This window comes from Cottoperca gobio, unplaced genomic scaffold, assembly GCF_900634415.1.
Source record: "Cottoperca gobio unplaced genomic scaffold, fCotGob3.1 fCotGob3_37arrow_ctg1, whole genome shotgun sequence".
In the NCBI taxonomy this organism is placed as follows: Eukaryota; Metazoa; Chordata; class Actinopteri; order Perciformes; family Bovichtidae; genus Cottoperca; species Cottoperca gobio.
The window spans coordinates 1-15,000 of record NW_021166973.1 but is presented as its reverse complement, the minus strand read 5'-3'; the positions used below and the strand labels follow the sequence as shown (position 1 = coordinate 15,000).

The following is a 15,000-nucleotide window of genomic DNA, read 5'->3' as shown; positions in this document are numbered from 1 at the left end:
TGTGCTTTATTTCAGTGTGTCAGCCCCCGTAAGACGAGTGGCTGGTGGGCTCGCCGGGCGGTCAGGTGGTAAACTGGCGGCGGTGTGGTGGTGGCACCAAACGGCGAGGGTGGGCGGCGGCGGCAGCTTTTAAAAATACTCCTGCTGAAATATTGATTTTCTTTTTTCTGCTTCTTTTTCTTTCTTGCCTAACGTAATAAGTGAGAGACTCCAGGGAGTGTGTGTGTGTGTGTGTGTGTGTGTGTGTGTGTGTGTGTGTGTGTGTGTGTGTGTGTGTGTTCATCAGGGCCTTGTAATCTGAGCTCGATGTAATTGCTTCCCATAGTGCACTGGGTGTGGTCGGGGGGGGGAGGTGACATCATCTGGACTGGCCGGTTTAAAAAACGCTGAAGTCAGACCCCCCCCCCGATGTGCAGCTAAATTAGCTTTCCCCCCCCCCCCCCCCCCCGCTTCTACTGATCATAAATCTGAAATCCTCACATCTCATCTTGCTTTGTGAAAACACTTTTAGAAATGTTGCTTCCATTGATACAAACATAAAAAGTATGTGGACTCATTAAAGGTGTTGGACGAGGGGGGGTCGAGTTCCTCCACACCAAACTCTGTTGAATAAAACACGGTTTCAGTTCCAGAGTCCAGATGGTTTCCCAGTCTGAGCCTCGTGCAGCTCCACTCCACTGCGTCCTCCGCCCTGTCATTGATTGTCGGGTGGTGTAATGAGGTGACAGCTTACAGCAGCAGACTGCGTCCCTCTCATGGTCTCTACCTCCTTTTTAAAGAACCACAGAAGAAGAAGGGGTCTGGATGAGCTTCCATATCGCTCATGTTTTCACATGTATGTGGAACAAAGTGTGGAATAAAGTGTGGAACAATGTGTGGAACAAAGTGTGGAACAAATTGTGGAACAATGTGTGGAACAATGTGTGGAACAAAGTGTGGAACAAATTGTGGAACAATGTGTGGAACAAAGTGTGGAACAAAGTGTGGAACAAAGTGTGGAACAAAGTGTGGAACAAAGTGTGGAACAATGTGTGGAACAAAGTGTGGAACAAAGTGTGGAACAAAGTGTGGAACAATGTGTGGAACAATGTGTGGAACAAAGTGTGGAACAAAGTGTGGAACAAAGTGTGGAACAATGTTGGAACAAAGTGTGGAACAAAGTGTGGAACAATGTGTGGAACAATGTGTGGAACAAAGTGTGGAACAAAGTGTGGAACAATGTGTGGAACAAAGTGTGGAACAAAGTGTGGAACAAAGTGTGGAACAATGTGTGGAACAAAGTGTGGAACAAAGTGTGGAACAAAGTGTGGAACAATGTATGGAACAAAGTGTGGAACAAAGTGTGGAACAATGTGTGGAACAAAGTGTGGAACAAAGTGTGGAACAATGTGTGGAACAAATTGTGGAACAAAGTGTGGAACAAAGTGTGGAACAATGTGTGGAACAATGTGTGGAACAAAGTGTGGAACAAAGTGTGGAACAATGTGTGGAACAAAGTGTGGAACAAAGTGTGGAACAAAGTGTGGAACAAAGTGTGGAACAATGTGTGGAACAAAGTGTGGAACAATGTGTGGAACAATGTGTGGAACAAAGTGTGGAACAAAGTGTGGAACAATGTGTGGAACAAAGTGTGGAACAAAGTGTGGAACAATGTGTGGAACAAATTCTATTTTTAGAGCAAGAAACTTGTGTTTTCCCGCCTCATGTGTCTTGTTGACTTAACGCAGTTTGCAGAGCGACAGACGTGCAACAACATCCTACAGACCCGTCAGACAGACGAGCACTAATCTGACTCATTAGTTAGTAAATGTCGTTGTGCACAGACGGCTCTCTGTGTCCACGTGAACTCAGTAAACATCAAACATGTTGGTGTTACATTACAATTAGTTTTTGTTGTTGTTACTGTAAACACACACACAGAGCAGTACAGATAGTTGTGTGTGTGTGTATCACAGTCTTTATTGTTGCTGTGTATTTTTGTGTGTGTTGTTGTGAGAATGTGTCTTCTGTGTGTGTGTGTGTGTGTGAGTGTGTGTGAGTGTGTGTGTGATTGTGTGTGTGTGTGAGAGTGTGTGTGTGTCCTGTCTCCAGCTGCGTTTTAATTCAATCCGTATTGATCCATATCAGCTCTCTGAAGGACTCGGTATCATCTGAATGGAGCTCCATATTATTCTGTTCGCTGCCATAAAGGGCATTAGAGCCTCAGAGCAGCAGATCAGCTTTCAGTCGATACTCAAGCTCACGCTCACACACACACACACACACACACACACACACACACACTGCTCAGCGTGGCTCTTTAAAGGGTCAGTTCACACATTATAACAGTGAGTCTTTTTTCTGCTCAACAAACGACTTCCTCTGTAATTTGTATGAACTGACACTTTACTGTTTACACTTTACTGTTTACTGTTTACACTTTACACTTTACACTTTACTGTTTACACTTTACTGTTTACACTTTACTGTTTACACTTTACACTTTACTGTTTACACTTTACTGTTTACACTTTACACTTTACTGTTTACACTTTACTGTTTACACTTTACTGTTTACACTTTACACTTTACTGTTTACACTTTACTGTTTACACTTTACACTTTACTGTTTACACTTTACTGTTTACACTTTACTGTTTACACTTTACACTTTACTGTTTACACTTTACACTTTACTGTTTACACTTTACTGTTTACACTTTACACTTTACTGTTTACACTTTACACTTTACTGTTTACACTTTACACTTTGAAATTAAGGTGTAAGTGTAAGTTAAGGTGAAAGTGTAAGTTAAGGTGTAAGTGAAAGTTAAGGTGAAAGTTAAGGTGAAAGTTAAGGTGTAAGTGAAAGTGTAAGTTAAGGTGTAAGTGAAAGTTAAGGTGAAAGTGAAAGTTAAGGTGTAAGTGAAAGTGTAAGTTAAGGTGAAAGTAAGTTAAAGTGAAAGTTAAGGTGAAAGTGAAAGTTAAGGTGAAAGTGAAAGTAAGTTAAGGTGAAAGTGTAAGTTAAGGTGTAAGTGTAAGTTAAGGTGAAAGTTAAGGTGAAAGTGAAAGTTAAGGTGAAAGTTAAGGTGAAAGTGAAAGTTAAGGTGAAAGTTAAGGTGAAAGTTAAGGTGAAAGTGAAAGTTAAGGTGTAAGTGTAAGTTAAGGTGAAAGTGTAAGTTAAGGTGAAAGTGAAAGTTAAGGTGTAAGTGAAAGTTAAGGTAAAAGTGAAAGTTAAGGTGAAAGTGAAAGTTAAGGTGAAAGTGTAAATTAAGGTGAAAGTTAAGGTGTAAGTGAAAGTTAAGGTGAAAGTGAAAGTTAAGGTGAAAGTTAAGGTGAAAGTGAAAGTTAAGGTGAAAGTTAAGGTGAAAGTGTAAGTTAAGGTGAAAGTGAAGTTAAGGTGAAAGTGAAAGTTAAGGTGTAAATGAAAGTTAAGGTGAAAGTGAAAGTTAAGGTGTAAGTGTAAGTTAAGGTGAAAGTGTAAGTTAAGGTGTAAGTGTTAAGTTAAGGTGTAAGTGAAAGTTAAGGTGAAAGTGAAAGTTAAGGTGAAAGTTGAGGTGAAAGTGAAAGTTAAGGTGTAAGTGTAAGTTGAGGTGAAAGTGTAAGTTAAGGTGAAAGTGAAAGTTAAGGTGATGAAAGTGTAAGTTAAGGTGAAAGTTAAGGTGAAAGTATAAGTTAAGGTGAAAGTGTAAGTTAAGGTGAAAGTTGAGGTGAAAGTGTAAGTTAAGGTGAAAGTTAAGGTGAAAGTGAAAGTTAAGGTGAAAGTGAAAGTTAAGGTGAAAGTTAAGGTGAAAGTTAAGGTGTAAGTGTAAGTTGAGGTGAAAGTGAAAGTTAAGGTGAAAGTTAAGGTGAAAGTTAAGGTGTAAGTTGAGGTGAAAGTGAAAGTTAAGGTGAAAGTGAAAGTTAAGGTGAAAGTGAAAGTTAAGGTGAAAGTGAAGTAAGGTGAAAGTGTAAGTTAAGGTGAGAGTTAAGGTGAAAGTATAAGTTAAGGGTGAAAGTGTTAAGTTAAGGTGAAAGTTGAGGTGAAAGTGTAAGTTAAGGTGAAAGTTAAGGTGAAAGTGAAAGTTAAGGTGAAAGTGAAGTTAAGGTGTGAAGTTAAGGTGAAAGTTAAGGTTGTAAGTGTAAGTTGAGGTAGTGAAAGTGTAAGTTAAGGTGAAAGTTTAAGGTAGTGAAAGTTAAGGTGTAAGTTGAGGTGAAAGTGTAAGTTAAGGTGAAAGTGAAAGTTAAGGTGAAAGTGAAAGTTAAGGTGAAAGAGTAAGTTAAGGTGAAAGTGAAAGTTAAGGTGAAAGTGAAAGTTAAGGTGAAAGTTAAGGTGAAAGTGAAAGTTAAGGTGAAAGTTAAGGTGTAAGTGAAGGTTAAGGTGAAAGTTAAGGTGAAAGTGAAAGTTAAGGTGTAAGTTAAAGTGTAAGTTAAGGTGAAAGTGTAAGTTAAAGTGAAAGTTAAGGTTGTTGTAAGTTAAGGTGAAAGTGTAAGTTAAGGTGAAAGTTAAAGTGGTAAGTTAAGGTGAAAGTGTAAGTAAGATGTAAGTTAAGTGAAAGTGTAAGTTAAGGTGAAAGTGTAAGTTAAGATGTAAGTTAAGGTGAAAGTGTAAGTTAAGATGTAAGTTAAGGTGAAAGTGTAAGTTAAGGTGAAAGTTAAGGTGTAAGTTAAGGTTGAAAGTGTAAGTTAAAATAAAGTTAAGGTGTAAGTTAAGGTGAAAGTGTAAGTTAAGATGAAAGTGTAAGTGAAGGTGTAAGTTAAAGTGTAAGTTAAGATGAAAGTGTAAGTGAAGGTTGTAAGTTAAAGTGTAAGTTAAGGTGAAAGTGTAAGTTAAGATGTAAGTTAAGTTGAAAGTGTAAGTTAAGGTGAAAGTGTAAGTTAAGATGTAAGTTAAGGTGAAAGTGTAAGTTAAGATGTAAGTTAAGGTGAAAGTGTAAGTTAAGGTGAAAGTTAAGGTGTAAGTTAAGATGAAATTGTAAGTTAAAGTAAAAGTTAAGGTGTAAGTTAAGGTGAAAGTGTAAGTTAAGATGAAATTGTAAGTTAAAGTGAAAGTTAAGGTGTGTAAGTTAAGGTGAAAGTGTAAGTTAAGATGTAAGTTAAGTGTAAGTTAAGGTGAAAGTGTAAGTTAAGATGTAAGTTAAGGTGAAAGGGTAAGTTAAGATGTAAGTTAAGGTGTAAGTTAAGGTGAAAGTGTAAGTTAAGATGTAAGTTAAGGTGTAAGTTAAGGTGAAAGTGTAAGTTAAGATGTAAGTTAAGATGAAAGTGTAAGTTAAAGTGAAAGTTAAGGTGTAAGTTAAGGTGAAAGTGTAAGTTAAGATGTAAGTTAAGGTGTAACCTAAGGTGAAAGTGTAAGTTAAGATGTAAGTTAAGGTGAAAGTGTAAGTTAAGATGTAAGTTAAGATGAAAGTGTAAGTTAAGATGTAAGTTAAGATGAAAGTGTAAGTTAAGATGTAAGTTAAGATGAAAGTGTAAGTTAAAGTGAAAGTTAAGGTGTAAGTTAAGGTGAAAGTGTAAGTTAAGATGTAAGTTAAGATGAAAGTGTAAGTTAAAGTGAAAGTTAAGGTGTAAGTTAAGGTGAAAGTGTAAGTTAAGATGTAAGTTAAGATGTAAGTTAAGGTGAAAGTGTAAGTTAAGATGTAAGTTAAGGTGTAAGTGTAAGTTAAGATGTAAGTTAAGGTGAAAGTGAAGGTGAAATGAGTGAGAGTGTCATGGGGCTGCAAAGCGCCCGGTGGAGCTGCGCTTCATGTTTTAAAGATATTGTTTCCGTCTCATTGAGGTGGAAATCGATGCAGACCTCACACAGCCCCATTAATGTCTCTACGCCCCCCCCCCCCCCCCCCCCCCCGTGCACTCCCAGCATGCTTTGCTTCAGCAGGCGGAGGAGATGTGTGGTATCCTGCGAGGTTATCCCCTGGTTAATGTGACATGTCTGTCTGCGACCTTGCCGCTTGTTAACTGCCCGGATTATTATTGTGATAATGTGGCAATTAAAAAGGAAGCGCTCCATCAGAACGGGGGGGGGGGGGGGGGGCTTATGGTCCGAGAGATGGATGTGCACAGATTACAAGGCAGTGGGAAATGCATTAAGGTGGCCATCCATCCCCCCCTCTCAGTGTCCTCCTCCAAAGCTGCAGGTTATTACCGCCCGTCCTCATTGATATCTGTTCACAATCAATACTCTGCTGCCGGAAGAGACGCCGCAAATCAGCGGCGAGAGGAGGTGTTTCCTCACGAGACACTGAAGTCTGACTTCATCAAGACGCCGCCGCACAATCATTGTTCGGTATAAATCTCACAGCAGGTTTTGTTTTACATGAACTTTGTAAACAAGTGTCAATAAAATAAAAAGTGAGTGTTTATTACCTTGACGTAGTTTAAGTTTGTTTCTTGGCATTAAAACCTTTGTTGTTGTTTCCCTGATGGGAGATGAGCGTCCTGTGAAGTGAAACGCACACTTTATTTACCTGCATATCAATAATAATGATAATCTTTCTGTTTTTATCTGCAGATTCTTCCTCAAGTTCTTCCTCAAGTGCAATCAGAACTGTTTGAAAAATGCTGGAAACCCTCGAGACATGCGGAGGTTCCAGGTACGAGACCAGAGAGACGTCTTCTTCATGAGTTATAATTCTCTCTCTCTATATATATATATATATATATATAACCCTGACGTGTGTGTGTGTGTGTGTGTGTGCGTGTGCGGGCAGGTGGTGATCTCCACTACAGTCAACGTGGACGGCCACGTGCTTGCGGTGTCAGACAACATGTTCGTCCACAACAACTCCAAACATGGCCGCCGCGCCCGACGCCTGGACCCCTCCGAAGGTTAGACATCGCTCAGAGCACATCCTGTCAGACTTTCAAAATAAAAGCAACAACTTGCATTAAAAATCTGGAGAAAAAACTCACAGAGGAGTTTTATATAACTGTCAGTGTCTCTCAAACAGTCAAAAGATCTTGAAATATTAAGACTTTAATCTCGTAATATTTCCTCTTCTCAGAGGTCGCAGACGTGTGGAGTTATAAACTAATGATTAATGTTTCATTTAATCAGTGTCACATGCAAACAAAAGGCACAAATGAGAGAAAAGTTGATGAACAGGAGAATAAATATTTAACTGCATTATATTTTAATATTTTGTGTTTTCCTTTTCATAAATATGATGTTTCCACCATAAATTGGTGCAGGAAATACCCCACTTATTATGTGCCCCCCCCTATTGTTGAAACAAAACCTGCGTCCTTGCATGTTGTCTTATTCTAAATTATTTCCCCTCATTTGTTGGACTTATTGAAATCAGAAAGTGAGCAGCTGACGTGCAGATATTCTGACTTTTAGTCCAAAAACACTGGAGCCTACATTTCCCATAATGCACCTGTGTTTTTCATTGGAGTCTTTAAAGCTCCACACCTGCAGCTTGTAAAACAATTACGGATATTAATAATCAGGGAAAGCCTCTTGAGGTGCGTTTGATTTTGAATATTTAAAAAGTAAAAGAAAAACTGGCAAATATTAAATGTCCCAGGAGCCAAAACCCGACGCAGTGAAGTAAAAGTGAGAGAGTCCAGCTGCTGGCAGGTCTCCGTCCCCGCCCCCGTGTTCCCGTTGGACGTCCCCGCGCCACGGAACAAACGCTCCGTTCTTCCACGGCGCCCAAATAAAACGGCATCACTCGTGTGTAAACTTCACACGGTGAAACGCGACTCTGAGCCGCAGCTCGCCGGTAACATTTCCTCTGAAGTTGTAAACTTTAATACCACGTTGCCCCCTCCCCACGCTCATAAAACCCTCCGGCCTCGCTGCCGCGCTTCCAGGAGCGATGACACAAGTCTCTCGTTTCATTCGACCCACTTGGAGTGCCAGATGGGTGGAGCTTAGCTTCTACCATCACCAGAAGATGTGGGTCACAGAAAATTTGGAGTCAATTAATAATCCTCGCCTGAGCCTCCCAGCACTCTTGGTTTTGTCATGTGTGGAAAATCCCACCCGCCTGGCACGTACAGGAGAGTAAAACAAACTATATTTGCTAAAACCAAATCCAGCATGAACAGATCAATATATCTTCAAAGGTTCCAACTCTGCAGTTCCCCCTCCACTCGCCTTAAACAGGCTCAAACAGAAGTATATTGTTTGATTCATAGTACTTGGAACACCAGACGGGTGGAGTTTATGTGAAAAGGGCTTTTAGAGAGTCTCAGGTGAGACGTCAAACGTGCAAAGTGAAACTAAACGAACTCTGATAAAAATTAAGACTGTTTGAAACTTTCATCTCTTATCGAGTCATCCTGGTTGGTAAACTCCACCTGCCTGTCACGTCCAGAGACATAAAACAAACACGTGTCTTCATTTCAGGTAAAAGTACCAAATCAGGACATTTCAGACTAAAACTCAAAGTCACACAAAAGTTTAATTTAGTTTATTTGCACATATATATTTATATATATTTTAAAAGACTTTAAGAACAACGTGCGGGAGAAGTTATGAAGATATCAAGAAGCTTATTTAAAAATCATCGAAGTTTCAAGACGAAGCAGGAAAACTAAAACTAAACTAAATCGATAGAAATGTTTTAATAATGTAGATGTTTATTGTAGTTTTGAGTTTTAGTAAATCTTCTGTATTTGAATGAATATTGATTAGAAGATCCGACTATAGGGACATTAAAGGTTGACAGAAATAATTTCACATGTTATACTATACGTATGAACTGCATTTAACTCCACCCGTCTGGGACATACAATAGAATAAAACAAACCCCCAGTCACACATCAGTAAAACGTCATGTCCACTTCTGCAGCTTCTCTCCACTTGTGTTAAAGTTTGAGGGATGTTCATTTATTTTAAGCACCAGGCGGGTGGGGCTTACCGTGTCAGGACATCCGATAACGTCTTAGTAGCAAAAAAAGTAGACGAAACCCACTTTCACTTTCATAGACTTCTGTGTGAACTTCCAGACACTTGTCATGTAGTCTAAGCAGAACCCGTCCCACCCCTCTGGGACATCCAGCTGAGTAAAACAAGCCCTCAAAACATCAGAACTCTGTTGTGTTCTTTCTATTCCACCCCCCCAAACCACCTCGCTCTGCAGTCTCCCTAAACTGAAAAAGTTTGAGGTTCCAGGAGAGATGGCGCTACTTGTTCGCTTGTTTTAATCAGCTGGGAACACCAGGCGGGTGGGGCTTACAATATCAGGGCATCAGAAAGTTTCAGATAAAAGTCCACTACACTGACTTTCATTAACTTCTGTCTTGTTCACACTCATCGCTTCAGTCCTGAGAGTTAAACCCCGCCCGTCTGGGATGTATGACAGAGTGAAACAAACCCTGAAACAATTATCCACCAGTCAGACTTCCTGTCTCTCCTCCCAGACGACTTCAGTTTCCCTCGACTTGTTCTAAAGCTTCAAGGCTCTTCCAGGAGCAGATGATGTAATTGTCTCGTTTGGTTTAACCTACTTGCAGCACCAGGCGGGTGGAGTCTATCACACCGGGGGGCGTTTCAGACAGCATAAGGTTGCTGATCAAAGAAAAAGCAGATGACCTCCTGTGATTGCCCAAACTTTGTTCCCTCTCACTGTGCCGTCCCGTGAGGCAAACCCACCTGTCTGGTACGTCCAAAGGGATAAAACAAACGCTATTTGACACAAATATGTCATTCACCTGCGATAACAGCCTGAGACTCAATTCGGAGCGTAAACATTCATGTGGAGGAGCGGCCCTGCTCTGGGGGGGGGCCTGTACGGTGTCCTGCAGGGGCCAAAGGGCCCGTTGTTTACCAGGCGGCCCCGTATCTAAAGCTCAGGCCTTTCATCTCACGCACACCGGGATGTTTTCAGAGCCGATGAAAAGAGCCGACATCTGCTCCCCCCCCCCACGACCCTTCGGAATGTTTGTTTACTGCTGTGACAAAAGAGGGAAATTAATACGCAGCAACAATCGAGTCCCGGACCTGCTTCAGGGTCTTTCTTCTCTTTCTTCTAGAAACTCTTTTCAAAGTTGAAGCTGGAAACACGAGGCGACGAGGATCCTTCAGTTTCCTCCTTCAGGGTTCCTTAAGTTAGTTGAGAGTGTAAAGAGTGGAAGGGAACCGTTACACTTAAGGGTGTTGTCTACGAGAACATCCAACCTGCAGAAGCCTCTCCTCACACGACCGTGTCTTTTGTTCTGAAAGGTGTAAACTGTGTGCAGGATCCTCAAACAGGAAACCAGCAAAAACCTTGTTTGCTAAGTTTTCACACAAAAGGTAAAAGTGTTCGAAGCTGCAGATCGACCACAAGCAACCAGCAGCAAGTGTTTCATCTGAAACCAGCCCCGCGTGATGTTTAATAGAGAACTGACGGGAATATCGAATCATCTTCACCGGTCCGGGAAGAGGCTGTAACCGTGTGGAGCCTCGTCGGGTCCGTCCGCCCGTCTCGATGGGACGTCTAGTCCTGGCGGAGACGGCGAGCCTCGTATTGATCTGCTGCATGACTCACAGGCTGCTGACTGAAAGCTCTCTGTGAACTCTTATTCTGAAATATCTCTATGTCCTCTTTATGTGACACATTCAGGGACCATCGTAGAGTTGGATGTTCTCACGCCAAACTCTCCATCTTCATGTTCACCTGCTGCAGATTACAAACTGTATTTAAAAGACTTCAGGAAGCTGCGCCGCTGAGACACAAACAGGAAGTAGTTTGCAGATAAATTCAGACTCAAAGGTTCTCGTGCCGTCAGATGAAACTAATCTCTGCTCCGTGAACACATTTAGTACAGAAGAAGTGGAACATAACAACATAACACTTTAGAACGCCATCACTGACGTTATTATCTCATCTGTAAACACGTGTCCAGATCAATGTTCTGACCTTCAGTTTAACCTTCACAGCTTGTATCTGTTCTTGTTTTCTGACTCGCTTCTGTTGTAAATCGTTGTGTTTGCGAAGCAGCCACGCCCTGCATCAAAGCCATCAGCCCGAGCGAGGGCTGGACGACCGGCGGCGCCACCGTCATCCTCATCGGGGACAACTTCTTCGACGGCCTGCAGGTCGTCTTCGGCACCATGCTGGTGTGGAGTGAGGTGAGAGGACGCACAGACGTAATGTTTTATATGTATCAGGTGAAATCAAACAGACGCAGCAGTTTCACATAAACACAATATTTGTCTGTGAGTGCGTGCTGTGAAAGCAGCTGCACGGGCTGAACAGCACGTCCTCCATCTTCTTCACACACATGTGGAAACACCTGCATCTGTATCTGCGTGGCCCCGAAGATATGTAGATTCAGTGCGTTGAGGTGCAGGAGGAGCTGCACATACGGCGCTGCATGAAATATTGAAGCAAGTCCAGGAGAGCAGAACACCTGGCGGGGGAAGGAGACGTATCTCCGCACGCCGCTGACGGAGATCTTCACTTTGATCAGCCGCGAGCAGACGGACTCCAAAGCCCAGAATCCCTCTGAACACAGACGCTGACCCAGATTGCAGAAAACTGGACGGTTTTCTGCAGAAACTTTGTTACGGAAAGAAATAAATTCTCTCCTGCTGCTGAAGAGCTGATACAACAAGAGCTCTGCTCGTATAGAGTTATAAATACAACATATAGACGGGATATTCTCTCACACTTCAGATAAATGTGTAACTTTCACTGTTCTGCAGCTTTTTAACAATTATTTCAAACCTCCGTCAGACCGAGAACAACGTGTTTAATAACCTGAGTGACCACAGCTGGACCATCACCAGAAGACAACATACGTCCTGCTTCCACACTTCCTGTTCACCACACTTCCTGTTCACCACACTTCCTGTTCACCACACTTCCTATCCTCCACACTTCCTGTTCACCACACTTCCTGTTCACCACACTTCCTGTCCTCCACACTTCCTGTTCACCACACTTCCTGTCCTCCACACTTCCTGTTCACCACACTTCCTGTCCTCCACACTTACTGTTCACCACACTTCCTGTTCACCACACTTCCTGTCCTCCACACTTACTGTTCACCACACTTCCTGTTCACAACACTTCCTGTCCTCCACACTTCCTGTTCACCACACTTCCTGTCCTCCACACTTACTGTTCACCACACTTCCTGTCCTCCACACTTACTGTTCACCACACTTCCTGTTCACCACACTTCTTGTCCTCCACACTTCCTGTTCACCACACTTACTGTTCACCACACTTCCTGTTCACCACACTTCCTGTCCTCCACACTTACTGTTCACCACACTTCCTGTCCTCCACACTTTCTGTTCACCACACTTCCTGTCCTCCACACTTACTGTTCACCACACTTCCTGTCCTCCACACTTACTGTTCACCACACTTCCTGTCCTCCACACTTACTGTTCACCACACTTCCTGTCCTCCACACTTACTTATCTCCACCCGTCAATTTGTTTCTGTGTTTCCTCCTCCAGCTGATCACCCCTCACGCCATCCGGGTCCAGACTCCCCCTCGCCACATCCCCGGGGTCGTGGAGGTCACGCTGTCCTACAAGTCCAAACAGTTCTGCAAAGGAGCGCCGGGACGCTTCGTCTACACCGGTAAACACACTTTACATCTCGTGTATCAGATTTGACGTGCAGATGGTCTAAGAGTTTATTTGTTGCCGTGTTCCTCTTTCTGTGACGTTTGCACCTGTGTGTCGTTCTTACCCAGAATGCACCCTGAAAGGGAAAAGAACAGTTTCTATAGTTGGGCCTGAAGAAGAGCTCAGACTGAACTGTTTTCTGCACGCTGACAGTGAAGTAAACATTTCCCCGGCGTGTCGCTACTCTTCTGTCCACCGTCCTTCAGACTCTTTGTCCGAAGACGCCTCGTCTGTCTCTCCCTCGCCGCCTTCGCTGTCCCGATTACTGCGTCAGAATATCCAGATGTCATTCAAAGCAGCAGAAAGGTCAGATCGAAGGCTGTTTAGCGCGATAAGTAAATGTCACCGCGCGGGGCCGTGACAGAGGCGAGCGTGTTTAACACCGACGCTTCCGTCCTCCCGCTCCGCTCTTTGTTGGAGGTGGCGCCGCCGCCGCCTCCTTTTGCAATGCTAATCTGAGATTCCATTTGCAGATAACAGTGACGAGCTGCGAGCCTTCAGCCTGTGAATAGAGACGTTTTTATCTGCAGAGTGTGTTCACTCAGAAACACGAGCTGCAGTAGATACAGATCACTAAATATAAATCACTCAGGATACATATCCAGCTGATGAGCTGCAACCGGCTCCTTGTTTCATACTTCAGCGTCTCTAAGCGTCTGCGTACAACGCGCTCCTGCAGTCGAGCGATCGCTGCAGCTCTGACAAGTTCAAACTAAGAAAAGTCTTCAATATTACGTTTCATTAGAATCTAAATCCTCACATTGAGAAACTTCGTTCAAAGATGAATTCATTTAGTGTTGTTCTGATGTTTTTAAATGTTTTCTTATTCAACAGAATGTTTGAGAGGCTGAAAACTTTAAAGACATTTCTGGATTAAAATAGTTGGCGATTACTTTCCTGTAAGTTTTTATTTTCCTTCAAGACATTTGTGGATATTTAGAGTTATTATATTTAAAAAGACTTGCTGTGGTGACATAGTGTCACACGTGACTTTAAATGACAGGTTTTATATTCTGCGCTGACTCTGGACCAGGTGACTCGTTACTGTGGAGATGTGCAGATTGCTTTGCAGCGTTGTGTAATGCTGCTTTAAACACAGACTAGTTTGTTTGTCTCACTCCACAAACCCAATGAAGAAGCGTGAACATCTGACTGCAGCTTGATTGATGGGAAACAACAAAAACGCAGCGTCCCTGAAGGCGTCGCGCGGCTGCACCCCGACAGGTGGCTGCATCATGATGTCGACGCTTTCTTGTAACGCTCCCAAGTCTTCTCCCGCTCCTCCTGCCAGAGAGGCGGCCATGTTGTGCACACACATCGCCAGTTCATCTGATTTACACATCCGTGTTTAAGACGCTCGCTCGTCCTGCCAGCAGCGCGTTGTGTTCATGAATGTGAGATGAGCCGAGCTTTTAAACTCTAAACATGCGCTGCGGATAATTAAAGAGGAGAAGAAGAGAAGTGATGTCATTCCTTCAGCTGCCAACACGGAGGCTTCATTAGGATTATAGAAAGATTTAGTATATAATAACAACACTGAGGAGTATTAGTACCGTCAGGGTGTACAGAAATATATTCATATATAGAAAACAATTATATGAGTACATAAAAACATTATAATTATTAAATCTGTTGATACGACTGAAGCGTCTTGTTTTGCTTCACAGCTGCTCACACGCGTTTTGATTTGTGCATAAAAGTTGAGATATTCTCAACTTTCCACGCCGTCAGTGTCACACGCAGCCGCTCACACGCAGCCGCTCACACGCAGCGATACACTGCAGCCGCTCACACGCAGCCGCTCACACGCAGCCGCTCACGCAGCCGCTCACACGCAGCCGCTCACACGCAGCCGCTCACACGCAGCCGCTCACACGCAGCCGCTCACACGCAGCGATACACTGCAGCCGCTCACACGCAGCCGCTCACACGCAGCCGCTCACGCAGCCGCTCACACGCAGCCGCTCACGCACACGCAGCGACACACTGCAGCCGCTCACACGCAGCCGCTCACACGCAGCCGCTCACGCTCACACGCTCGGCCGTCATGCAGAAGTCCAGCAGTCAGAGCTCCACGTTTCTTTTGTTATAACCTTCGATGGCACCTCGATGTTTCCCCCGACCTGCTCCCCGAGCAGCCTGCAGCGTCTCTGTGCACATTCTAGAGTTTACAGACTTCCTTATAAGCACCTGAAGAAGAACTTCAGGAAGACTTCAGGATCCTTGAGAAGGTCGAAGGCCTTGAATGTTTTCCAGGTGTCTCTGTGTCTCCAGGTGGGAGCGTAGTGCAGCAGAAGGTGAAGTAAGATCCCAGCGTTTTCCCAGAATCCCCTGCTCTGCTCCTCTCTGGAGCTTAAAGCAGCTTCAGGATTTGATCTGCCGGCTTCGCTCGGAGAAATTGGCCAAAGGCAAGAAAGCATCCGCAGAATGTCAAAAAGGCTGAGAGGAGATAAAGAGACAGTCTC

The 15,000-nt window shown here is 43.3% G+C and overlaps 1 protein-coding gene across 1 annotated transcript in view; it reads left to right on the top strand.

The window, feature by feature from the left end:
- The window catches only part of LOC115005847 (transcription factor COE1-like), a gene marked incomplete at its 3' end in the record, with an annotated part of 121,953 nt that extends 107,144 nt beyond the window's left edge, over positions 1-14,809 (top strand). The window contains exons 11-16 of the mRNA XM_029427817.1: positions 6,467-6,548; positions 6,666-6,783; positions 10,887-11,020; positions 12,362-12,488; positions 12,604-12,692; positions 14,267-14,809. Of these exons, the coding sequence (XP_029283677.1) occupies positions 6,467-6,548; positions 6,666-6,783; positions 10,887-11,020; positions 12,362-12,488; positions 12,604-12,692; positions 14,267-14,809 (1,093 nt within the window). The remainder of the gene's footprint in view (positions 1-6,466; positions 6,549-6,665; positions 6,784-10,886; positions 11,021-12,361; positions 12,489-12,603; positions 12,693-14,266) is intronic.
- Positions 14,810-15,000: the final 191 nt, after the last annotated feature.